Source organism: Mustela putorius, unplaced genomic scaffold (genome assembly GCF_011764305.1).
Source record: "Mustela putorius furo isolate JIRA1106 unplaced genomic scaffold, ASM1176430v1.1 tig00003923_pilon_pilon_pilon, whole genome shotgun sequence".
NCBI lineage: Eukaryota > Metazoa > Chordata > Mammalia > Carnivora > Mustelidae > Mustela > Mustela putorius.
In genome coordinates, this window is record NW_025422068.1 from 8,822,271 (window position 1) to 8,847,190 (window position 24,920).

General features: G+C 57.6%; 1 protein-coding gene across 6 annotated transcripts in view; it reads right to left on the reverse strand.

The window, feature by feature from the left end:
* Positions 1–24,920, reverse strand: part of COL23A1 (collagen type XXIII alpha 1 chain) — a 311,296-nt gene continuing 286,376 nt past the window's right edge. For 2 of the 6 annotated variants that reach the window (XM_045069295.1, XM_045069294.1), the window contains 24 exons: positions 24,373–24,399; positions 23,039–23,065; positions 18,917–19,033; positions 18,077–18,112; positions 17,730–17,756; positions 17,262–17,288; positions 15,104–15,157; positions 14,751–14,813; positions 14,268–14,312; positions 12,872–12,949; positions 10,776–10,829; positions 10,162–10,206; positions 9,239–9,328; positions 8,363–8,425; positions 7,943–7,999; positions 7,699–7,725; positions 6,917–6,979; positions 6,775–6,828; positions 6,547–6,573; positions 3,609–3,662; positions 3,342–3,428; positions 2,424–2,483; positions 1,499–1,537; positions 1–1,065 (listed from right to left, as the gene is read on the reverse strand). In XM_045069295.1, the coding sequence (XP_044925230.1) occupies positions 1,063–1,065; positions 1,499–1,537; positions 2,424–2,483; positions 3,342–3,428; positions 3,609–3,662; positions 6,547–6,573; positions 6,775–6,828; positions 6,917–6,979; positions 7,699–7,725; positions 7,943–7,999; positions 8,363–8,425; positions 9,239–9,328; positions 10,162–10,206; positions 10,776–10,829; positions 12,872–12,949; positions 14,268–14,312; positions 14,751–14,813; positions 15,104–15,157; positions 17,262–17,288; positions 17,730–17,756; positions 18,077–18,112; positions 18,917–19,033; positions 23,039–23,065; positions 24,373–24,399 (1,224 nt within the window). In that variant the 3' untranslated portion in view covers positions 1–1,062. The remainder of the gene's footprint in view (positions 1,066–1,498; positions 1,538–2,423; positions 2,484–3,341; positions 3,429–3,608; positions 3,663–6,546; positions 6,574–6,774; positions 6,829–6,916; positions 6,980–7,698; positions 7,726–7,942; positions 8,000–8,362; positions 8,426–9,238; positions 9,329–10,161; positions 10,207–10,775; positions 10,830–12,871; positions 12,950–14,267; positions 14,313–14,750; positions 14,814–15,103; positions 15,158–17,261; positions 17,289–17,729; positions 17,757–18,076; positions 18,113–18,916; positions 19,034–23,038; positions 23,066–24,372; positions 24,400–24,920) is intronic. The other 4 variants (XM_045069299.1, XM_045069296.1, XM_045069297.1 and 1 more) reach the window with 4 other exon arrangements.

A 24,920-nucleotide genomic window follows, 5' to 3' on the forward strand; every position in this document is an offset into this window, starting at 1 on the left:
GACACACACTGGGGTTTATTACACACAGCAATATCCATCTATACAGAGAAGGGAGGCGAGCCTCTGGGCGGAAGGTGGCCAGCTGGGGAACCCTTGTCTGAGGTGGGGAGGCCTCTTCTCAGGGCACCGGGCCCTCTTCATCTGCATGGCTCATCCGAAAGACCAGTTCTGGCAGGCTGCCCAGAGTCCTCTCAGATGGAGAGTTGGGGCCAGTGAGGCCCAAACTCTTGAGTCGCAGGCCGGTCTCCTTGGGCTGGCAAAGTCCCATCATGACTCTCTTCGGGATGCTGTGAGAGACATAGGAAGCAGCAGCCCCTCCCATCTGGAACCCACCTTTCTCCGAACTCTCGGATCATGGGGATCAAGAGGCTTCTTCGCAGCTGGGTCCTCAGGTCATGATCAGAGAGGCTGGCCTCTCCTCCGGGCTGGAGGCCACGTGTTCTCACAGCAGGCTGGGTTCCTGAGGCCTACTGAACTCGCTTTGGAGCATGACCCGCTGGGGGTGCTCCCTATAGCTCCCAGCATCCAGCTGGGCAGGAATCTTGTCCTGGCCTGGAGAACCTGGGCCCCAGAGGGCCCCCGAGGGGTGGGCAGCTGGCTGGGGCTGAGGCCAGAGGCCAGAGAGGCGGGGACAGCTGCATTTACTGTCCAAGCCCTGGGCCTTTTTGGATGGAGCGGGCCCCAGGGCTCCGGAGCTTCTGGGGTTGTTGGGGGGTGCAGTCTCTCTGCTAATCAGGTGGCTGAGGGCCCAACCCAGCATTCTTGCAGCCTCTCTTGAGCCAGGCGCTTTCACCTTCGTCTCCTTCCTGGGGAAGCCAAGTCCCATGGCTGCCCCCCGAGTATGCGATTCCCCTGGACTGGCCCGTCTGCTTTCCTGCCAGCTTCAAAGGCTGATCGTTCTGGGGCTGGGCCAGGCGCCCTCTTGAATGTTATGAGAGCCACATGTCGTGCCTCTCGTGAGAAAAAGATCAATATATTACTGTTTTTGTTTTTTTGGTGTTTTTTTACAAAAATTAAAAACGTCCACACGCATCTGTACAGGTTGTGAGTTGGGTGCGGGGGTCACTGGAAGAGAAAGGAGAGACCCAAAGGTGAGGAGGGAGGCCCCAGAGGCCCCGTCCTGGTCTGGGCATTCTGTCCTGCACATTTCTTCTAGAACAGGCGTGCCCTCAGTCCTCTCATCTTGGGCAGGGCTTCCACCCCCTCTCAGTGGGGCAGTAAGGACAAAATCCCAGGTGTGTGGATGGCTTTGCCCTCGCTGGGCCAGGCACTGAGTGAGCCCTGAATGACCACCAGGGGGCGCTGTGCACAATCACCAAGGACCACGGCCCCAAACCTTGGGCCATCTCATGGGGCAGTCAGACCTAGGGTCCCGTCATCACAGGCAAACCCAGCTACTTAGGCACTGTGTGGTGAGCTGCAGATAGCAGCCCCTGGGGGTCCCCCTCAATGTCCCCTTTCTCCCGGCCTGTCCTAGAGACTTTTCCCTGTGAGGTACCTTATGCCAGCAGCCAGGCACCGGCAGTCCATCAGGGCCCTGGAAAAGAAAAAGGTTTTATTGATGGGGCTGGGGGTCTGGTCATCTCCCTACACTCCATACACTCCTGCCCTGGGTGTCGGGAAGAATGGCCCTGGGAGCTGCCACATGAGGCCCCTGGACCCCACTGAGGCACGGTCCAAATGTTTGTCCCCTGAAGAGTTGGGTCATGAGCCAGGCAGGCCTCTCACTGTCCTTGGTAAGGACAAAGCCCCTATGGGGCTTTGCTTGTTGGGACACTGGAGCAGGGGACAGAACCGTGCCACCGGGGAGGATCTGGGATTGTGCTACAGTCTGCTGGCTGGGAGATTGCCACTCTTGACACTAGCTCTGGCCGCTCACATTGGGGGCCTGAGGGCTCTCAGGGAGTTTCTTCAAAAGCATCTGAAGGGCAGTCCCGTAAGCAGGATGCCCCTGAGGCCTGTCCTGGTCCCTAGGCCTGGGTCTGAGAGGCAGATGGGGCAAGCTCTGAGGCTCACAGGGTAGAAAGCAAGGGTGGGGGGTAGGGGTCATCTGGGGCACCATTAGAGCCAACGCTGGCTTGCTGGTTCGGGGCACTCAGACTCCAGGTAGGGTGGGGTGGGGTGGGTTGCCTCAGGCGGCCTGGAGGGCTGGGGGAGCTGGAGAGGGACAGTGGCAGACACCTCCACCAGCCTAGAGTCCTGAGGGGTAACCCCGGCGCGGGAAACACTTCACTCTGGAGGGACCCCCAGGAGCACAGCCCCCATAACTGCCGTGCATCCACCAGGGGCACAGGCCAGGGCCCAGAAAGATGTGGGGAGGAGGGGCTGGAAGGAAGGGAAGGCAGGGTGGTGGGGGGTGTCAGAGCAGCGGGCACCTCAGCCCAGCACACAGCACACAGCACACAGCAGGCCAGATCTCATACCGTGGGGCAGGGCCCCCTGGAGCCCGGCGCCCCTCGCTTGCCTCCACATTTGGGATTCTCCTGTTTCAAAGACAAAGGCTCAATGACCCAGGGCCTGGAGCTGCAAGGCTGGGCCACTGCTTCGTTCTCCCCGGGACCCCATACACTGTGTGTATGCCTACCATGCTGCTCTTGTCTTTTCCTCATTGACTCATCAAGTCCCCGGGGGATGAATTAGCACCCCTACTGCATGGATGGGGGACTGAAGAATGAGGACCGGCCTCTGGGGTCGCTCACTCTGAACCCCCTTTGGAAGGCAGCCGGCACGCACTGGGGCTGGGGTGGCCAGGCGTGGCTATCAGCTCAGTCTGAGTCTGGAAACGCCCGGTTGTCTTTCCTGTCTTTGCTGAGCTCCCTGGGAACCCTCCCAGCCCTCCGGCGAAGGGAACTGAACTGTGGTTCCTTCAGGGCTGCGGTCTGGGGAGCCAGGAGGAGCTGACATGCGGGGGAATGAAAGGAGGAAGGTGTTGGGGGGTGGCAGGGAAGGATTCTGGGGTACACAGAGGAGAGGCAGGGACTTGGGAGGGGCTACCCACACCAGTAAAAGCCTCCTCCTTGGGACCCACACCCAGAGAGCGAAGGGTGTCCTAACCCCCTTTCAGGGCCAAGGAAGCTGAGAAAAGAGGGGTGGTGACGACGGCAAGGACTCTGCCCCGGGGCCCAGCCTCCATCTCTGGGGAGCGGTGTGGGTCCCCCAGAGCCATGCCCATGGAGGGGAGTCAGGACCAGAGCAAGGGGAGGCTCCCTGGTGGCAGGGACAAGACATGGTGGTCTCTGGGACTTGCAAGGGAGCTCCGAGGACAGAGAAGACACCGACCAGGGCCCGGCCTGAGGTGGTGAAGACCTGGGTTGGGGCTCCCACTCTGCTCCAACACGTACCACAGGACACGGCTGGTCCAGGCCCGGTGGTCCCGGCTCACCCTTCTGGCCCTTCACGCCCTTCCGGCCTGGGACACCTCGCTCCCCCTGCACAAGGAAGGAGACGGGGATGTGGCTGTGGCTGCCAGGCCCAGGACCCCTTTTCCACCCCTCAGAGGGATGGGCCTCCAACTGGTAGCCACCCCATCCTTCTGCAACCCCCATCCCAGCCTGCCCCTGCTCTGGCTCCTCTCCTGCTGGCCCCCCTTCTCTCCACCTGCTCCCTACCTTCTCTCCACGTTCGCTCCGGTCACCTTTCTCTCCTCGGGGTCCAGGGAACCCCTGGCAAAAGGAATAACATGAGGTCTGAGGTTCGCTCCTGCTCTATGTTCCTCTCCGTGCCCTTCCCATCCGTCACTGCCCCGCCTCCATGCCTGGTCGGGGTACAAACTGGGCTCACTCCAGCTCCTAGGTGACACGTAGGCTGGGTGCAAGGCTGCTTTAGAGATGCATTCAGGATACCAGCGCTGTTTCCTCCACAGGAAACACCACTGGGCTCTCTGGAGACCCCCTCAGGCAGAGCTGCTGGCCAGGGGTTTTCTCTGATGTCCCTGTCCTATATAGCTGGTGCGGGTCCAAGTGTGGCTAGAGACAGAGACCTGGGGAACTTGTGGGCGTCTGTGTCACTGTCTTTGCCAGACTAAGAATCAGTAAGCTCTGTTCTCTGACTTTGGCTTAATCTCTTATGCCCCTCCCCGCCCATCCATCCATCTGTCCATTCGTCCATCCACCCCTGCCACCAACATTTCTAAACATCCTCTAGGAAGTGGGTTGTGGGCTGGATACGGAGGACAGGACAAACAGATCTGATGTGTCTACCCTCTCCCCCTTTATATTTTCTGGATCTCAGACTGTTTTGAGATCTTGAACTTGCTGGCAAAGGACAGGGTGCCCCTCCCTCATGCCTGCTCTTGCGGGTAGCAAAGGGCTGGTCTGGGAGGACGTTTCATATGTAAACCAACAGTCTCCCACCACCTCCTTGATCTGCCTCTCTCGCACAAGCTGATACTTCCCCTGCCAGGAATCATCCCCAGGCCAGGTGACAGGAAGCCCGGGCCTCCCCTTCAGCCCAGATCCCGCTGGCATTGTTCATACTTGCCCATAAAACTCTATCCTCCAACCCCTTTCTCACTCCCTACCCCCGACCAAACCTGGTGCTTCCCCACAGGGCCCTGCATAGTGAGGTGAGCCCTTCCCTCGGGAAACCTAAGTAACCCATTCTTCCCTCAATGGCACTGACCTCTCTGGGTCGTCACTCAGTCACCTCCATAAATTAAAAACCCGCGGGAACAATGGGACACTTCCCTGATGGTCTAACAGGACAGGCAAGAGGGCAGAGAGGATGGTGGTCAATGCTCAGGGACACAGGATGAAGCAGAGACCAGTGGATCCCCCAGAGAGGGGTTGTTCTGGCCGGCTGTGAGGCTGGAGAGCCCGAGTAGAATCCCATGGCAGCTCGACCCGGTGGAGTGGGTGGGAGGCCAGTGGCTTGCCGGGTAGAGTGGGCCTGGCCTTGAGATGCCACTCTGAGCTGTGAAGGCAGCCGTGGCCACACTCCACCACTCCCTCGTTCCAGAGCCTGAACAGGATTCGGCATTGGCTTCTTCTCCGGACCCGTCTCAGGGATGGACCACCATCCTCCCAATCAGAAACTGTGTTTGTCTACAGTTCCTCTCCAAGGGCTCACTCTCTCCTTCAAGTCCGGGGAGGACACCAGAATCCCTGCAGCCCTGATTCTGGTCACCGTTCCCTTGTAATAGCTGCCGGATTTTCCTGGGGACCACCCTCCCTTCTTAAAATCTGCTGACTCCACCCCCAGCTCCAGAGGGAGCACGTGATCCAGCCTGGCCAATCAGGGCACTGCATTTCGTTTGGCCAAGTTGATCTTTCAGCATTGACCCAACTGGGGCCCGTGAGAATTGATGAGACTTTTCTAAAAGAGAGACTGAAGCACATAGTCTTTCTCCAGGGTTTGGGTCTGGGAGGATGTGAGTCTTGGGCCACTGCCTCCATCCCATCACCACATCTAATGTGAAACAATACCCCCATAGCGGAAGCACGGGCAAGGAAGCATGAGAGGCTGGGTTGTGTGGATTGTGTGTTGTCCCTCTGGGTTTTTAAATTCGGAGTTAGTTTGAGCCAGTTTTCTGTTTTCTATTGCTGGCAACCCAAAGACACTTGATCTGATCAACTTTGGGCTAATACTTCATCTCCTCTCCTTCCCACAGTAATGTGCTAGCTGAAGTTTCATCTTCTCTCACCAGGATATTGCAATCCTGCTCTCTCACCTTCCTGACCCAGTGCAGCATGTTTCCACTCAGTTATCCATCACCCGTTCACCCATCATCCATCCATCCATCCATCTGTCATCCATCTATCCTTCATCCATCATCCAACCATCTGCCCATCATCCATCCATCCGTCATCCATCCACCTACCCATCTTCCATCATCCATCCACACATCTTCCATCCACCCACCATCCATCCACCATCCATCTATCCACCCATCCACCAACCATTCACCCATCTCCCATATACCCATCATCCATTCACCCACCATCCACCCACCCATCTGCCATCCACCCATCTTCCATCCATCCATCCTCTACCACCCACCACCCACCATACATCATCTATCCATCCCTCCATCATCCATCCATCATCTACCCACCCATCTTCCATTTACCCATTTTCCATCTGCCCACCATCCACCCATCATCCATTCATCCACCACCCATCCACCTATCATCTACCATCCATTCATCCATCATCCATCTACCCATCTTCCATCCATCCATTATCCATCCATCTATCCATGACCCACCCACCCATCATCCACCCATCACCCATCTACCCATCCTCCATCTGCCCATCATCTATCCACCATTCATCCATCCATCCATCCATCCATCCATAATCCATCCATCCACCCATCTTTCACCCACCCATTATCCATCCATCATCCATCCATCCACCCATCAAGTACCTACTCTGGGCTGTGAACTAGACTTGGCACTGGGGACACAGGGGGAACCGGTTGGTTGGAGTCCCAGCCCTGGGGAAGGGGGTCACCTCCAAGCCCAGCAGATCAGGTTATTGTATGGCCAGTTCAAGTGCAGAAGATGTACACAGGAGCCTGATCACAGTGAACGATGAAATACTTACATCTAGTCCTGGCTCCCCGGGTCTTCCCTGAGGAGAGACAAAGAGGATGTGTCAGGGACAAGGGAGGGGATGCTGGGAGCACTACTGCTAGGATGCTCAGCCTTGTGAGTTGTCCACAAGCCTGATCTATGGCTCTGGGATGGTGTGGTGCGGGGGTTGATTCCCCAGAGCTGAGTGACACTGTAAATGTGCAGCCATACTTGGAAGGCATCAAAGAAAGGTCATTACCTTCTCTCCTTTGGTTCCTGGCAGCCCAATAAGACCTGGCGGGCCAGCTGGCCCCTGGGTAGAAAAGACACAAGTCAAGAGGCATGACAGTTATAGGAATTAGTGCCCCAGAGAGATAAAAAAGGCTCATGATGACACTCACCGGCAGGCCGCTGGGGCCTCTGTCACCTGACACACCCTTTTCTCCCTTTGCTCCGTCCAAGCCCTGGAAGCAGAGAGGAGACATCAGTCACAGGGAAGAGCTTAGACAGTAGGACAGGAAAGCCTCGGGCCTGAGTGCAAGCTGGGAACTGCAGGGCAGAGAAACAGACACCCCAGTTTCTTTTTAGTGCAAACAGTAACCAAAGCCCACATATGGGCTTCCTTGCACCCATTTCACAGATGAGTAAAGAGATGTAGAGCGAGAGGCAGGGACAGGTCCAGCCACACAGCTGAGCGGCAGCAGGGCTGAGGACCAGTCGGGTTTCTGAGCTGGCCTCCCCCACACGGGGGCACACGGGCAGGCCACACTCAATGGTTTTAATTTAAGAGCAGAGGACATGACATTAAGTAATAAACACCAGCCCCAAGACTTCATGTCCAGGCGGTGGGCAGTTGAGAGACAAATGTGTGAGTGGGGGGCATGGGGGAAGTGGGTCGGGGAGGTGAGGTGGGGTGGCTCAAGGAGTCGGAGGCAGCAGACAAGTGCTCAGGCAGAGGGACAAGGTGAAAGAAGAGTCCCAGTGTGGGGCTGGGTGGGCACGTGGTCCCAGGACATCAGGGAGGTTGGGCTCCAAGGGATCCAGAACCTTCAGGCCCTGATATAATACAGAGCTGGTTTTGGGCCAAGTGTGGGGACCACACTTGGCCCTGCCCATTAGCAAGGCTTTCTGGAACTATCCAGGCTGGGCATGTGCAGTGAGTAGAGGGATTTCCAGAACTCACCTTGGGACCCTGGATTCCCTGAAGGCCCTAGAGGAGGAGAAGAGTGGTCACAGAAGCTTAGAGGCCACTCACTGGCCCCATGACCCTGACCTCTGTGGCCTCCCAAGTCCAGACCCAGGCGCACCTGTATTGCTTGATGTGACCCCCTCCCCACCAGAAGTCCTGTCTTCCCCTGGGTCACAGCTCCAAGCCTGGGCTCACCACTCCCTGTGGATCTCAGCTACTTCACATGAAATGGTCTTACCATGGGGCCTGGGGGGCCAGGGGGGCCGGGGGGCCCTGGTGCCACTATGATCTGGGCCTAGGAAACAGTCAAAGATGGGTTAGTCATCTAACCCCCCGTCATACCTCACTAGCCCATGGTTGAACACAGTGGACATTGCATGAGCACTTCTGGGGGGTGGGGAAGCTGGGCCTTGAGCCCTAGGCTGAGTCTCCTTCCTGCCCCCAGAAAGCCACTGCCTGGTGGGGGGGTCCAGGGGCTAGCCTTCGGGGTTCTCAGATGGGCCTCAGTTGGAGGACACAGCCCGAGGTGCCCCTCCCACTCCCTTGCTGCCCTGGCTTTGGTCAGGCCAGGTGGCCTTTATGTCCCAAGGCTCGGAGCCCCAGCTGGCCTAGGCTGGGAATTAAGGGGAGACCTTGGTCCTCAGCAGCCCCCCCTTACCAGGCTCTCCCGTAGACTGTCAGATGCCGACTCTCCCTTCTCCCCCTTGGGCCCGTCGGTGCCCTGCAGGACAAGATGGCCTTCAGCCCTTTCTGACCCACCGCCCGCAGTAGGTGCACTTCCCCTCCCTTCCCCATGAGGCCCCCAGCGGGAGCGATGAGTTGGCATTTACAGCTCAAAGCAGTTTCCCCTAACTCGGAGACAGACATGCTCTGGGCACTCAGCAAGGGGGTTTCTGGAGAGCACAGTGACGGTGGTATAAACTGTCTCCTGTGGGGCAGGGGGCACCCAGGGGCTCTGGAAGCAAAGACCTCTCTAGCTGAGGGAGCCCTGTGGATAGACACTAGATGGGAAGAGGGGCATCTATCCCCTAGCTAGCTAGCTACTTGAACCTGCAGCTCTTCCCGTCCAGCCACTGTGACCGTGACAGTGGGTACTGAATCACGTGGCCAGCCACCACTCTCGGCCCTGTCGTGCAGGCGCTCCTGAGTGGGAGATTATTATCTGCATTTTAGAGGCAGGGAAGCCGAGGCCCAGGGAGGTCAGGACACTTGTGCAATGTTCCGGAGCCAGCAGGGGACAGAGCAGGACGCAAACTTGAGCAGTTGTGTGTGTGTGTGTGGGGGGGCTCTAACCACCTGCCAGCTGTGTTCCACCTTGGTGGGGGGGGGGCTTGGGAAGTCCTTGCACAGAAGAGGAAGAGAATGTGGAGGCTCAGAGAGTCCAAGCTGCCTTTCAAAGGCTCAAAGGCTTGCAGCCCCTGGGCTGGGTGGAATTGGCAGGGCCCTAGCGTGCCCCCATGGCTGCTGTGGGGGAAACACATTGGCCTTGGAACCCCATGGGGGCAGAGGAGGGTGGACCCCGTGCCCCACTTACCGGGAGGCCCGACAGGCCCATCTCGCCTGCCTCCCCTTTGGGTCCGGTCGGCCCAGCCTCTCCTGGGTCTCCTTTGGCTCCTTTGGGACCCTGCGAGCCACAAGAACAGGGGGTCGGTGGAATTCAGCAGGCATGCTCCCTTCTCCCACCACAGGGGGCTTCCCCAGAGCTTACTCCTGACCAAGCCAAACTCCCACCCCCACTTCTTCATCCTGGGTCCCTGGCTCTGACCCAGATGATGAATGCACTGAGGGGCTTGGATGAAGACAGGCATGCGGGGGCAACCAGTGTGGGGAGGGGTGGAGGTAGTGAGACTGGGCAGCCCCTGTAGGGGCCCTTACAGGTCTTGGGGTGGAGGGCCGACCCTGTGTTCGCATCTCAGGAGCCGGTGGTGGGAGCCCCCAGACCCCACGTACAACCAACCGTCCACCCAATGCCCCTCCCAGCCACTCATTGCCTCTCTCAGCCAATCACAGAATCACGCATCCAAGACGTGGAACGAAGGCCATGGCCATGAACGTCCAGTGACACCCTCGACCCCATCCTGTGCACGTGGGGACACACCAGTGTGCACTTAGAGCCATACTTGTAGGACCCAGAGCAATGGGACCGACGTTAGCTAATATTTGAACACTCTGCCCTAGATCGCGCCCTAAGTGTTTTACACACACACGATTATTTAAGGTTTACACCTGGGACCGTCCTCCCCTCCAGGTGCGGACCTGAGGCTGCCAGAAGGTGAGCAACTTGCCCGAGGTCTAAGGGCAGAACCAGGACAAGCACCCTAGCTGCACACTCTGCCCTGTGCTAACCCTGCACACACACACACACACACACACACACACACACACGCATACACACACGCCCATACGCAGCCCACCACTAGGCACCAGCATTGCCAAGCAAACAAAAGGCCTAGAGACCTTCTCTCCGTCGATTCCTGGGGCACCAGGCAATCCCAGCTCACCCTGGAAGGGAACAGAAAACAAGGGGGTTATGGTGTCCCACGGTCCCTGAGAAGGCCTTGTGGTCCCTAAAGTGGGCAGAGCCGAGGAAGGTATGCCCTGGTCCCCAGCCCCCTCCTCAGCTCCTCCAGGCAGATGCAGACCGGGGCTGTAATTTACAGTCTAGGGGGTGAGAGCCTGGGAATCTGAGGCTCGGGGAGATTCAATGACTCATGGCAGGACACACAGCCCAGGGCAACAGCCAGGACCAGATCTCGCCTGATTTCCAGGTCTCCTGAGTCAGCCAGGCAGCGGTGGGTAAGTGATGGGTGCAGGCCACAGGAACGGCTCTGTCTGTCATCTATGGGACCTGGGGACGTCCTGAGGGTTTACACATAGGAATGGGGCCTCCAGGGAGGAGCGAGGGCCAGGAACAGGACGTCCAGCTTGGTTAGGCCACTTTCTCTGAACCCCCAGGAGTCAGGCTGGGATGCCAGAAGAGAAGCGGAGTAAGCATGGCAGACAGGAGAGGGGAGGTGGGCGCTGGAGTTCGGGGGCTTGGAGGGGGCCACACAATGGGCCCATGAACTCACCTTGGCTCCGGGGATCCCTGGGGGCCCCGGAGGCCCCTGTGGCCCGGGAGGACCCTGTGTGTGAAAGTCAAACTGGTCAGTGTGTACGCAAGTACCACCCCCCTCCAACCCCCAGGAGCCAGGGCTCTGGCTGGCCTGCAGCAGCGTCAAAGCCCCTCACTGGGGGTGCCTGGGTGACTCAGTGGGTTAAGCCTCTGCCTTTGGCCCAGGTCATTATCCCATGGTCCTGGGATTGAGCCCCGCGTCAGGTGCTCCCTCTCTCTCTCTGCCTACTTGTGTTCTCTGTCTGTCAAATACATAAATAAAATGTTAAAAAAAAAAAAAAAAGAAAGCCTCTCACTGACTGCTTTCCACCCAGTCCCCACTCTTGTCTTGAGGAGGGGGAGGGAGGTGCACCAGGGACCAGGTGGGATACCACGGAGTCCACTGCGATGGTGGGTCCAGAATCCCCTGCCTTCAGAGCCAGTATCCCCCAAACATAGATTTCGTCACAACACTCCCCTTCTCAAGACCCTGCGTTAGCTCCCTATGGCCTCTTATAGCAAGCATAAATCCCCCACTGGCATTCAAGGCCAGCCAAAAATGTTATCCCCGACAGTAGCCCAGCATGGCCCTCTCTGTCCCTCCCACGAGCTCTCTGCCCATTGGCTCTGCTGCCTGCAGTCTAATGCTGGAGAGTGAGTAATGCTGGTCGCGTGAGTAAGAGATGGCGTCTGTGGCGTCTCTAGGTCTGACCCTCCTCTCAAGCTCTGGCCCAGGTGTCCCACAGGCCACCTGCCTATCATGGCTCATCGTCACCCTCCAGGCTTGTGCCGCCTCCTCAGGGCCGCAACCTGCCCAGCCCCTCATCCCAGCGACCTGTGTGCTCCTTGCCGGCCCCCCCATTGAGACGTCTCTGTTCTTCCTATCTTCCTTTATCCCCGCCACCCTGGCCCAGAGCCCACGTGCACCCCGCCTGCCTCCAGCTGCCCCCACACCCACTTTTATTCACCTTCCATGCCATTTCTCAATCAGCCTGCCCACAATACGGGTATATATATATTTATATATATTTATTTCTTATAATAAATTATAATATTATATATATATAAATTAAAAAACTTTATTTATTTATTTGACAGAGAGAGACAGAGCACAAACAGGGAGAGGGGGAGAGGGAGAGGGAGAAGCAGGCTCCCTGCCGAGCTGTGAGCCCAACGCGGGGCTCGATTCCAGCACTCTGAGATCATGACCTGAGCCGAAGGCAGACGCCCAACCAACTGAGCCACCCAGGCACCCCCACAACATGTATTGTGAACCTCACTTCTGGCTCAAGAACCAATGGTGACAGCCCACTGCTCATTGGGCAGAGGCATCCAGAATCTCCCTCCCACCTCCCTATACTCAGGCTGGCTCTCCGTGCGTGTGCAGGCCCTCAGACCACATCACAGCACCCCACAAGCACCCTGTGCAGGCCTGGGATGGAGCCACAGTTACCATCAGTGTGTACTTCCCCGAGGCCTGTGGGAGAGAACTGAATGGAGCTCAGGTGGGGTCAGGTGCCGAGGCCCTGTCCAGTCTCTGATGCCTGCCCCTTGCCCTCCCAAGCTCCCTTCCCTGGGAGCTGTGAGCGGCTAAAACCCAACCCCTGCCTCCACGGGAAAGAGGTTCCAAGTCTGCTGGGCATCCGGCAGGGCTCTGCAACTGCGCATCTCCTGAGGCTCCTTGGGGGTAGGCCTGGCTGCCGTCATCCTCCCCCAACAGCTACTAGAAGACGTAGCCCTCCAGCCTGTGCTCGCTGGGGAAGGTGCCAACCTGGGACTGGACATCAGGAAATGGTCTGTCTCTTGCTCCTGAGCAGGGAGCTTCCCTTTTCACTTTGGCCTCTGGGGAGCTCAGGGTCACATAATTCACGGCAGCTCTTAGCATCTGGGGTAGGGGGTGCTCAGGACAGCTCTGATTTCCTTATCAGACACACCTGACGAAGCTGAGGTCTTTGTGCTAAGCTGTCCCCCTGACATTTCTTGTGTAAAGAAATGCAGGACCGATACACTAAGTATGTGGTTGTCTCCCCAGGAAAAGAACCAGGATGCATCCCGGTCCTGCCACTAACCTACCTTGAGGGCGTCCAGAATCCTGCCATCGTAGTCTATCACCACCGTGTCTCCTTGCTCACCCTTGAGGCCCTGGGGACCCTGAGGCAGAGGAAGAGTGAGAATTTCAGGGTGGAGCCAAGGTGGCCTCATGTGTATCTGAGCCCGGGACCCCAGGACCCTAGCCCCCACAAGGGAAAGTCTGTGTGCCGTGTGCTGACTCAGCTGAAACCCGATGGGATCCCCGTGAGCACATCCTCCAGGATCTACGTGGCCACGGGCACCCCAGTCTCTTAGAGACGCTACAGGGCCTGAACAGCAGGTGTCCGGGGCCTGGAGCCAACAGAAGTACACGCTCCTGCCTTGTCTGGCTGCCAGTCCGATGGGAACCCAAGTCCCCTGAGGTCTCAACCTGGAGTTCTCCAGGGAAAACAGAAAGTCATTCTGATGTGAAGTTCTTCCGATTTCAAAATGTTGGCCATACAAAGGTGCAGAAATCAACACATTACCCCAAACACCCAGACACCGTGTAGACCAACTGCCAGCTCGATCTCAGCCTTGGGCCTCAGTGTCCCAGGCTCTGGTAGAAGCTGTGCATGCTCGTGTGTGCGTATGACAGTCTGCAAATGCAGGTGTCCACAACCACATGTGCTCTAATGGGGGCCCTCCTCCCCCAACCCTTCCTCGATAAACCTCCCTCCGCCCCAGGATGCTCTCTGCTGGGCCCACCATGAGGGATGGGAAGCACTCTGCTCAGGCCTGGAGCCGGCCCCCTGCAGAGGGCCCAGAGACCCTGGCCAGGGGTCCTCCCTTGCCAGCAGGCCCCGCAGTCACAGTCCCCCAGAATTCCATGCTCAGTGCCGAATCCAGCCCCTGCCACCTGAGTGACCAGGCTGTGGGCTTAGCCTTGTTTTTTTCAGCTAAGAAAAAGAAAAGCAGCCTCCAGGAGTGTTCAGGCTCATGACTGCTGGAGGCCATGGAGCAGGGAACGGGACCACTGGTGTTGACCTAAAGGTGGGTTGACAGTGGTTGGTCGCAAATGATCGGAGACCAGCGCAGGGGTTGGGGGGGGTGGCTCTGCTTCTGGAGACAGGGACAAACTGTGGGTGACCCCCCCACTCCTGCCCCAGGTGATGCACAGAAGGTCTGTGCCTGAACATAAGACAAGACTCTGGGAGGGCGGACACTCAGCTGGGGACAGCTCGTTTTCACACATGCATATTTGAATGTTTTATCGAAAGTAGGTAGGGTGAGATTGAAAATTTAAAAATCAGTAATGAATGATTAAAAAAAAAAAAAGACTCCCATTTCCTGGAGCTCCAGGGCTCCTCCGGGGTCTCCCGCGGGAAATGACGGGGGCATCTGAAGCGCTCCAGGCCCCTGGGTTCCCTTGGTATGGCCGGAGGGAGGACTCACTTACCCGCAGTCCTGAGACTCCGTCTGCGCCTCGCTGGCCGGGCTCTCCCTGGGGAGATGCGAGGTTGCAGCCACGTGTGCATGGCCACCCCATGCCCATCCAGTCCCTAAGTCACCCAAAAGTGTTGGGCCCACATGCTAGAGCCCCAAGGGACCTCTGTAAGCAGTCAGTGCTCCAGAAACAGAGCTCCTGTAAGGAGGGTCCAACAGGAGCCTCCTCGGACCCCACAGTGTGTAGAGCTGGGCCACTGAGGGATGGCCTGGCTTCCCCAACTGCAGGATACTGAGCCACATGGCCAAGCTTGGGGCAGGGGCTTGTCCTTCACCCAAACCCATGATGACCCCTGGGGCCAACCTCTGACGGCCCGCAGAACCAGACCCCAGATCCCACGTCCTCCCGCAACTCCCCAGTTAAAAGGGCAAAAGGAGGCAAAGCCACATAACCCCAGGATGGGGGCACAGGTCTGAGCTGCGCATGGCGAGGCACCTTTGGCCCTGGGGCGCCGTCCACACCATTTTCTCCTGGAGGCCCCGTGTTCCCTGGCTCGCCCTGCAATAGAGACGTTTGTAGTGAGTGAGTGTGCCAGGGTCCGGCTGGGGCTGCAGGCTTTGTGATTCCTGGGGAACACGCCTGAGGCCCCCTGGGGCATAGTTAGGGCCCCTGGGGGCGGCTCAGGTGACATTCTGGAGACAGGGATGATACCCTTGTCCTACCTAGGGGACAGGGTAGAGTGGGCGCCACCCCCCAAACCTGCACTGTGAAAGAGCCGCTAGGGGCCTCACCAGACAGCTGGGAGCCAAGGGAGGCAGGGGCCCTCTGGGGGAGGCACAGGTACCTACCTTAGGGCCTGGAGGTCCGGGGAGCCCTGGCTGGCTTGGAATCCCGTCGTCACCCTGAGGAGAGAGCAGCTGAGGCTGCAGCCCTGAGGCCCAGGCATACCGGTTTTGGCTGTCTCCACCACCCCGCGCTCCCCTGCCCACCAGCCCACCAGACCTCTGTGGGTGCCAGCATTGGTCACACTGGGTGGGGACGGGGGGCGGGGCAGGGCAGGTCCCCCAGGGCCAGCCCAGAGCACGCATGAGGTGGGGGTTGGCGCATGGAAGAGAGGGGCGGGCAGGTGGAGGAGAGGGGATTGGCTCCTTCAGTCAATACTGTGAGCGCGTCTGTGGGCCAGGCAGATAGGGTCCCTGCTCAGTGGGGGAAGAGAGGAGCCCGAGGGCAAGGAACTATCCAGATAAACCCAGAGCACCAGGCCAGGAGGTGGAAGCAGTGCTGGGAAAAGAGTGTAAAGGGGTGTTGGGATGGAGGGACTCAGAGTGACCTAGGGGAGCTTTTTGGAGACCTGGCAAGGGAAGGGGTGGAGGGAGACCACCCCAGGCCAGTGGTTCCCAAACTCGAGTGCATGCCAGTGTCACCTTGGGAGAGGTGCTGGACAGACCACAGCTACAAGTTCTGGTCACCAGGGGGACACCTGAGTGGCTCAGTTGGTTAAGTGTCTGCCTTCGGCTCAGGTCATGATCTCAGGGTCCTGGGATTGAGTCCCACATCGGGCTCCCTGCCCAGCAGGAAGTTTGCTTCTCTCTTCTCCCTCTGCCCCTCCCCACTGCTAGTGCTCTCTCTCTCTGTGTCTCAAATAAACAAATCAAATCTTTAAAAGAAATAAATAAAAGTTCTGGTCACCAATTCTGATGGGTGCGGGGTGTATCCACACCACCACCCAGGGGATTCCCCACTACAATTTAACCCTATTCTGATACTTGTCAACCTGGAGAGAGGGTTGGATCCCACAGGTTAAAGGTCCAGTCCGTTAAGTCAGCACCCCCTCCCCCACCCCTGCACCCGCCACTTTAGGCACCAGAAGAAAGCTTTGTTATAGATTGGTTCATCATAGACTGATGGTTACAATGACCTCCTCCCTGAGTTCCATTAACTTGCTAGAGCGGCTCACAGAACTCAGGGAAATACTCTACTTACTAGATTGCCAGTTTATCATAAAGGATAGAAGTCAGGAACAGCGAGATGCAGTGGGCAAGGCATGGGGAAGGGGTGCGGAGGGTCCATGAGCTCTCCAGGAGTGCTGCTCTCCCCAATTCTCTCCATGTTCACCAACCTGGGAGCTCTCAGAATCCCCATCCTTTGGGGTTTTTATGGAGGCATCGTGACAGAGGCCATGGGTCAGACTGGTTCAACGTGCAGCCCCTCTCCCTCCCTGGAAGGCTGGAGACCAGGACTGAAAACTCCAATCCTCCAATCACATGGCTGGTTCTCCAGGCAGCCAGCCCCCATTGAGGGGGGGGGGCTGTCCCTAAAGTCGCACAATTAACATAACAATAGACACCTTCAAATTTGGTTCATCACTCAGGACGTTCCAAGGGTTTTCGGAGCTCTGCTCCAGAAACCAGAGGACTAAGACCACATATGGATTATTATTATTTTTTTAAAGATTTTATTTATTTACTTGACAGACAGAGATCACAAGTAGGCAGAGAGGCAGGCAGAGAGAGAGGAGGAAGCAGGCTCCCTGCTGAGCAGAAAGCCCAATGCGGGGCTCGATCCCAGGACCCTGAGATCATGACCTGAGCCGAAGGCAGAGGCTTTAACCCACTGAACCACCCAGGTACCCCCAAATATGGATTTATTATAAACCACAACATCCCAGTGGCCTGCCCCTAGTGTCTCTGACTAGGTGGGTCCAAGATAGGCCTCCAAATGCGCCTAAGCCCCCAGCGATGCTGTGGTCCCAGGACCACACTCTGAGAACCACTCTCCAGGTCCCTGAAGTGGGAACGAATTTGCTGTGTTTGCAGAAAGGAAAGAATCCGTGAATAAGTGAGTAAATGAAGGAAACTGGGCTTTGAGACAGAGGACGTGGGTCTGGTGAGGACATCCCTGTGGCCACCACCCGCCCGCTGCCCTGCCCCATGGGGAGCCCCTGCCCATCTCCCTAGCCACTTCCCACACCCCCACCAGGAAGCCCTTCCTGGGGGCCCCCCTCACCTTCTTTCCAGGAATGCCGGGCTCACCCTAAGACGGGAGGCAGGGGGTGCAAGAGAGAGGTCAGAGCCCTGAGAACATGGCCCAGACACCAGGCCACCTGCTCCTCCGGTAGAACTGGCCTTGATGACCGGGGATGGCCCAGAGACCCTGGCCCCTCAAACAGGTGCACAGGAATGGTAGGGCTGACAGTCCATGACTCCTCTCCTGACCAGTCCCCTCCCCCCATGCTGAATGACCCTGGACAAGTCCCTGCTCTTACAAGTGGGCATGTGATGCCACAGCCTCTGGGGGGTGTTTCTGAGATGAAGGAGAAAACAAGGAAAGCCCTTCTTCTTCAGGCGGACCCCAGTCCATCCCCCGCTCCCCCCCAGCAGGCAAAGAAGAAAAGGAACAGCTGACCAGAGGGGTAGGGGAGGGGATGGGAGCCCATCCCTCCCAGGCCTGGGGCAGCGGACGGGGATCACTCACCTTGGGCCCTGGGAGTCCCTTCAGGCCCTGGAATAAGAGAGGAGAAAGTATTAAATGGGATACCGGTGGCTGCTTTGGGGCATCATTGTGTAAAGGGGGACGCCAAGTGCCAGACGGCAGGAGGCTGGGCCATGCTGCCCCTTCTAGGCCTGACTCCCACATCAAGGGTTGCTTCCGTGTCAGATCTCAAGCAGGGCAGTGGCCTGGGGGGGGGGGGCGCCCTCCCAGGGATGCAAAGCTGGGGGCCTGGCCCATCGGTTCCCCACTGCTGGCCGTGAGTGGGTTGGGGGCTTCTGGCCCCCTGAATGAATGGGGCCCCAGGCTGCCCCAATGCCCTGGATACTGACCATCTCGCCATCACGTCCAGCCTCTCCTTTGGGACCCTGGGGAGGCAGAAGAGGAGACCATCTTGATGAAGGGACACAGGGACTCCACGGTTAACGGAGCCCACTCCCTGTGCTGGGCGCTAGGCTGGGGCTCCAAGCTGTCTCGTTTCATGACTGGGTGTCCTTGTTCCCACTTTGCAGATGAGAACGCTGAGGCTCAGGGAGCTAGGTGCCCAACGGGAATAGGAATGGATGAGACAACTCAGTAGCTAGCTGCCCCAAGAGGGGACCCTGGTGGAAATTTTGTGGCAATTTGGTGGAAGGGCTGGCTCTGCGTGGGAGGGGAAGGGCAGGCCTAAGTCCCTGCGGTAGGGGAAGGGGTAGTACCATGAAGCCTGGCCTCCAGAGTCTGAGTAGAGCTATAGGAGGACAACTGAGCCTAACTAGTTAATACTGGAGGGAGGGAAGGAATCGGGGGGAGAGCGAGCCAGAGTGGGGTGGGGAGAATAAAATCTGGGGAGGAAATACCTCCATATGGGTCTCGGGGTCAGGGTTAGGATCGAGACTGAAATTGCAACCAAGGTCAGGTTAGGATCTCTGGTTGTATTTGGGGTTAGGGTGCAGGGTAAGAGTCGGGTTTGGAGTCAGGTCAGAGTGTAGGGGCCAGAGGTAGGGTCTGGATAACAGCCAGAAATGAAGGTGCAGACCAAGATTTGGGAATGGGTTTGGGGTCAAGGTCTTAAACGGCACTTGGTCTAAGGTGGGAGTGGGGCAGGTGTCTGGGTTGGGGTTGGGGTTAGGCAACATGGGTCTGGGTCTGAACCGGGGACAGGGGTATTCTACCTCCATGCCCTCTCTTACCGCTGGGCCTTGTGCTCCCCTGGGGCCATCTTTCCCCGTGTCGCCAGGAGGGCCCCGGGCTCCAGGGGGTCCAGGGGGCCCCGGAGGCCCAGCAGCTCCATCTCGCCCTTGGTCTCCCTGGAAGAGATGGGGCCTGACTTACTGTGAGGGGGAGTGGAGGGGCTCCAGTCTCCAGAGTGTAGCCTCTGCAGATGACTGGCCACCCCTCCTCTAGCCCTTGTGGGTTTGGGGGTGGGGGTCGCTCAGAGGAAAGTGTTTGGGTCCTGGGCTTCTCAGCAGCCACAGGGACAGACAGGTCCCTGTACTTTGACATAAAAGCTAAGGGATGTGCCATTCTCCCAGCCCTTAGTGCCTGGAGCTCAGCTCTGGTGTTCCGTTGAGATGAGACATGCTGGGTACAGGAGCAGAGCATGTGGGCCCCACCAGCCCCTTCCCCCAGAAAGGGGTCTGCACATGTCCTGAAGGGCCTTCCTCGTAGGCCAGCCTCTTTATCCCGTGCTGGAGGTATGCTTCTGGGGCCTTACCCAGAGTGATGAAAACTCCCGCGGATGCTCACAGCTGCTCTAGGGGTAACGGCCCAGACTAGAATTAACCCAAATGTCCTTCCGTGGGTGAACGGCTAAGGGACGGTTAAGCGACAGCCGTGTCACAGAGCACAGCTCCACCATAATGACAAGGAACAAGGCATATCCACCTTGGAACAGCTCCGATGGATCTCGGGGGACGATGCTGAGTGAGAAAAGCCAATCTCAGTGGCTCAGACTCTACGGTTGCAAATACACCCAGGGTGGACATGGAAAGATCATGAAGATGGAGGAGGGATTGGTGGCTGCTGGGGGTGTGGGCAGGGATGGGGCAGGGCGGGAGGGAACTGAAGAAGCACGGGGGATCTTCCTGTGGTGGTTACCGGAGTCTACTGAGTGTGATGACGTCGCCCAGACTTTTCAACACACCCTGATGGGCAAGATGGCTGAGCTCCCCGTGAGGCAGGGGATTCTGTCAATTATCTGGTTGTGAGACTACATTGCACGGGGAGGCAAGATGTCACCATTGGGGAGCGTGGAGGACAGGTGCATGGGGTACGACCTCTTACAACTAATTGTGAACCGACAGTCATCTTACGATACAAAGTTGAAAAAAAAAAAAAAAGGAGAGCAACAAAGGGCCACAAAGTCTCAGTCATGCAGCATCCCACCCCCAACTCAAGGACCTGATGTTAGTACGGGGTCAGACCTCAGGCAGCCTAGTACGGGGTCAGACCTCAGGCAGCCAGAGCCCTCACCTTGTGGCCCCCAGCTGCAAGGAAAGGGGGGCCACGGTGCCACTGGCACTTCCTGCTGCCCCCGTGGCACGGGACAAGGTCATGGGGCACACCTGGCTTACAGCAACAGCAGTCCCCAAACTTCCCACGGCCGAGAAAGGAAGAAGCCTCTTGCGGAGGTAACCCTCCTCTGACCCGTGCACCCTGCACTCATCTCCCTGGAAGCTGGCTCTCTCCAAACCTTGCAACCACCCAGCCACAGCACTGTATCGACCCATTTTACATGTAGAGCAGTCAGGAACAGAGAGGGTAATCATTTCCCCAGGGCTGCAGAGCTAGGAATGGCAGCAGCTCCTCAGGGCCACTGAGGCAAGCGATGCCTTTTGGACGCGTTCTGAATCTCTGGCTCCCATAAAGTGAAGGTTCCCCTCTCTTGCCAACTGGACCCCAGACACAATTCATTGGTTTTCCCCAATTAAAAACCAGACTGAGGCTCTCAGTGTCCACTACTCAGGGTCCCGACCCGGAGGCCAGGACTCTAGTCTGACATATAGCAAGCTGACAGTCTTGTTAACTTGCCCAGGTGCAGGTGGGGACGGTGGTGGGTAATTCCTGCTCCATTTGCTGCTGTGTCAGGAAGAACTAGAAGACACCCCAGCCCCCGCTCCCTCCACAGCCCAGGGGCCCCACAATAGGCATCACTGGCCTGGACTCTACTTATTGGGGAGGTAAATGGGTTTCGACACGTGAGCAGGTCCCAGCAGATGTTGGTAGGCTCTGGCCTTGAGTTACTCGGGTTACTCGGGACCCGAGGCTGGCCAGCTGCCTTGCCTGTGTGTTGGGATCGGGCTGGCTGAGGTCTAACCATGGAAACGCAGGGGTGAGTCAAGGGAGCACGCAAACCAGCAGGCCCGGACACGCCACTGGGCCAGGCTACCTTGAAGACGTGGCGACTGTACCCATGATGGTCTCTACTTATAAAGCCTGGATTGAGCCGTGGAAAAACCATCTAGCCAGCAAACAGGTTGTGTGGTCAGGAAGGCAGAAAGGGTGACTTAGGAAAGGACAAAGCTGTTTCGGGGGGCGGGGGAGCCACTCAACCCAGCCCAGCGACCGGGAGAGGAGGACTATGTTCTCCAAAGATGGTCGCTATGCTCTTTCCCATCCCACAGGACCCTTGCAGTGGGCCCCCCTTCCACCATTGCCCCACCGAGAGAGAAGGTCTGCTCCTCTTTCCCCACGTTGACTCTGGGCAGGCCCTGTGGCTGATGGGACAGACAGTATGCCACGGAAGTGAGGCGTGCCAGGCTCTTAACTGGCCTCCTGGAATGCTAGTTAATGCTAGTTAATGCTAGCCCCTCTGGGAAGCCCACTGCCACGCTGGGAGAAGACTTGAAGCGCATACCTCCCCACTGAGCTCCCAGCCAACAGCTGCATCCATTGAGGCCATGGGAGGGTGCTACTGTCTTGGACTGGCTTCAGTGAGAGAGATCTGCCCCCCCTCCCCCGTCCACAACGGGGGCCGTTGTTGTTTTAAGCCATGGAACTTTCAAGGGTGGAGGCTGTTTTGGAGGTGGCTGGAACCTTGAGACAACGAGAGGATACCCATGAAGGGTGGAGGGAGGGCTCTGGGAAAGATCTCTCATGACTCCTGGGCTGGGGGAGCTCGTCAATTGAGGAGTGGGCACCCCCTTTCCAGAAGATCAGCATTTGTACACCCACCATAAAGCAAGCACAAGGCTTTTTCTCAGTGGTCACCAAATTCAATGTGGGTGCCCTGGCTCTGACTTCAGCTTTTGGGAACCCCATGGTTGCCCTCCGCCCTCCAACCAAAGGCCCAGCACAGAAGAACTCTGTCCTGGGGCCTCAGCCTGACCAGCCTGGGGCTCTTGGCTCCTGATCGTGACCACCTGTTATATGGGCCCTTCTGGTCTGGTGGCACAAACTGGGCTTGGGGCCGTGGGGTCACAGAGTTGGGACTGGGACCGGAACCAGGACCAGGATGTGGCCCAAACTTAGCCCTCTAGCTGCCTCCCCTTCCCATCCCCCATCCACAGTGCCTGCCCCTCACCCCTCCAGTGCTTACAAATGCTGGCTGTGGGGGTACTCGCTCACTGGCTACAATTTCCACCCCATAACCTTTTTAGGGAGCAGCCCCCTCTACTACAGATGGGCCTCCATCCCAGTTGTGGCAGGAATGGAGGGGGCACGCTGTTAGGGCCTCTGATGTGACCCTCTGCCCAGATCTGTTTTGTGGGGCCCATCCGACCTAGGCTCCCCACTCTGCTTCATTGAAGAGACCACAGGTTTGGCACAAGGCACTTCCGGGTCCCTAGGGCCCTGGGGGCACCGTGGGCCAGGGGATCTACTGTCTCTGGGCTGGGTGCTGGATGCCCACCTTTATGACAGCCATGAACCTTTGCTATAGTAGCCTGGATAAGGTGCTGTCAATCCCACCCACCACAGTTGGAGAAACTGAGTCACAGAGGGGAAAGGGAGTTGCTTAAGGTTACTTGGCTGGTAAGTGGCAGAGCTCAGCTGCTGACCCATAACCTTCCCTCTTCCTGAGGTGCCAGCCATCCTCAAGAAGGTCCGTCTCAGGTCTGGGGGCAGTGCTAGCCCCACTGTCCCCACTCTGCCCCCCATCCACCATAACAAATATGACTGTGAGGAAGCCCTGGGTTTTCCAGCCCATGGCCACTTAAATGAAACCCCACAGAAGGACAGATGGCGGGCAGTGGGCAGAGACCGTGGGCCCATGAGGTAAGGGGCAGGAACCCAAAAGAGACGCTAGATACGCCTTATTATATGGTAACGTGAACTGTGTGGGGCGGGTGAGGGGGTCTTACGTCAGCTCTTACCCGAGGGCCAAGGTTTCCTGGTGCACCCTAAGGACAAAGAGCAGGAAGATGGGTTACTGCTACTATTTTTACCCTATCACACGTATTAAGCATTTACTCTGTGCTCCCTGCTTTACCCACTTAGTCTCACCCAAGTCTAACGAACATATCACGAGTGTTTTATTTCTAATCTCCATTTTCAATGAGGAAACCGAAACACAGAGAGGTTAAGTAGCCAGCCTGAAGTCTCACAGCAAGCGCACACACAGGACTTGGAATCAGGCACTGTGTTGCCTGTGGCCAGCCCCCTAGTCAAGGCAGAGCAGAGATGAGCTGCTCCCCATGCCCTGCGTCCTCTTGGAATCCTGGAACCTCGACACAGCAAGGAATGGTAATTACTTGAACATCTAAAGTCACCAAGCTTTGGGGCTGGATGTCACGAAGGGACGGGTGCCAAGATGCCAGTCTCTCTCTGGGTTCAAAGCCTCTGCTTTGTTCAACCGGAGCCAGCAGGAAGGAAATCACTTCTCTGTTAGGTTGCTTTAACTGACAGATGGGGAAACTGAGGCCCACGGAGCTGGCCAACCCATCGAAAGCTATGCGGTTGGTGGCAGAGCCCTAAGGCAACCCTGAGGCTCTGAGCCTGGGATCCTGTGCCCGGCACAGCTCTGAGGGTGGCCAGGGATGCTGGCTGGCCTTACTTACCTCGGAGAGCACATCACAGCGGGCGGCTGGAGTGGACGTGGCCCAGATGTGGATCCTAGAAGGGTCCTGCCACATGGGCATCTGCTCTGGCCCCTCCCTGCTCTGATCCTGCCGTGGGACACATGGGTGGCCCCTCCTGCCCCCTCCCCAGCCCTCCAGGGGTCTGCTGTGACATTTCATGCCAAATGCCAGTGAAGCTTTTCTCACGGGGGGTGCTGTAAAGACCACAGGGGCAGCTCCCCACCATTTGTCTGCCTGGGGGGCCACACACTCCTCACAAAGAATACCATCTATAGTGACTGTTCAAACCCCCGCCCCCCAGGCTTTCCTGGCTCCGGCCCCTCCCCCCTCTCTTCCATGATTTTTTGCTTTGGAAACTCCTCATTTTGCGAAGACCTTGCTTTGAGTTTTGTCACTCTCTGGTGTGGAGGGGACTCCAATGTCACCCCCTGGGCACTCGGGATTGTTAAATATAAGCTGTGTAACCATTAGGAGGGAGGCATTCTTAGCCCCACCTTCCAGATGGGGAAACTGAGGTTCCAGGAGGGGATGTGACCTGCCCAGGGCCACACTCCAGAGCTGGGGTTTGGAGGCAGGTTTCTGGCATCCTTCATCATATCTGCATCTAGACAGCTGCCGGCATCACTTACCTTTTCCCCTTTGGGGCCTGGAAGTCCCTGCAGAAAAAAAGGTAAAGAAAAACAGGCCTGAGTGGGGAGGACTGGGCTGGGTTCCCTAAGGCTTTGAGCAGAGCTGCGGGGAGCTGGGTGGGGAAACACATAAGTCTGTCTGCTTTTAATGACAACTGCCCTTGCTGGGCCCAGGACAGCTCCACACCCCGTTCCTCTGCATGAGGGGCGCCAGGGGACTTGAGGGTGGCCGGGACCTCTCAGCTGAGGTAGGAACACATGTGCTGTCACTCCCTCCACAGAGCAGAGCCCTCCAAGCTCAGCTCCTCCTGTGCCTGGTGGCCGCTGCCCCTAACTTTCCATTATCCCTTCTGTCCATAATAGGTTTGCTGGTTCATTCCCTTAACGACTTGTCCACATAAGAAGTCAGTTCATTTCTCCATCCTCTGATACGGCACACATCGTCTGGCAGCTCCTCAATCACTTACTATTTCACTCATTCCTTCACTCTCTTGTCCACCCAACCATCATGCATCTGTCCACCTGCTAACTCAGTTAGTCTCCCGTGC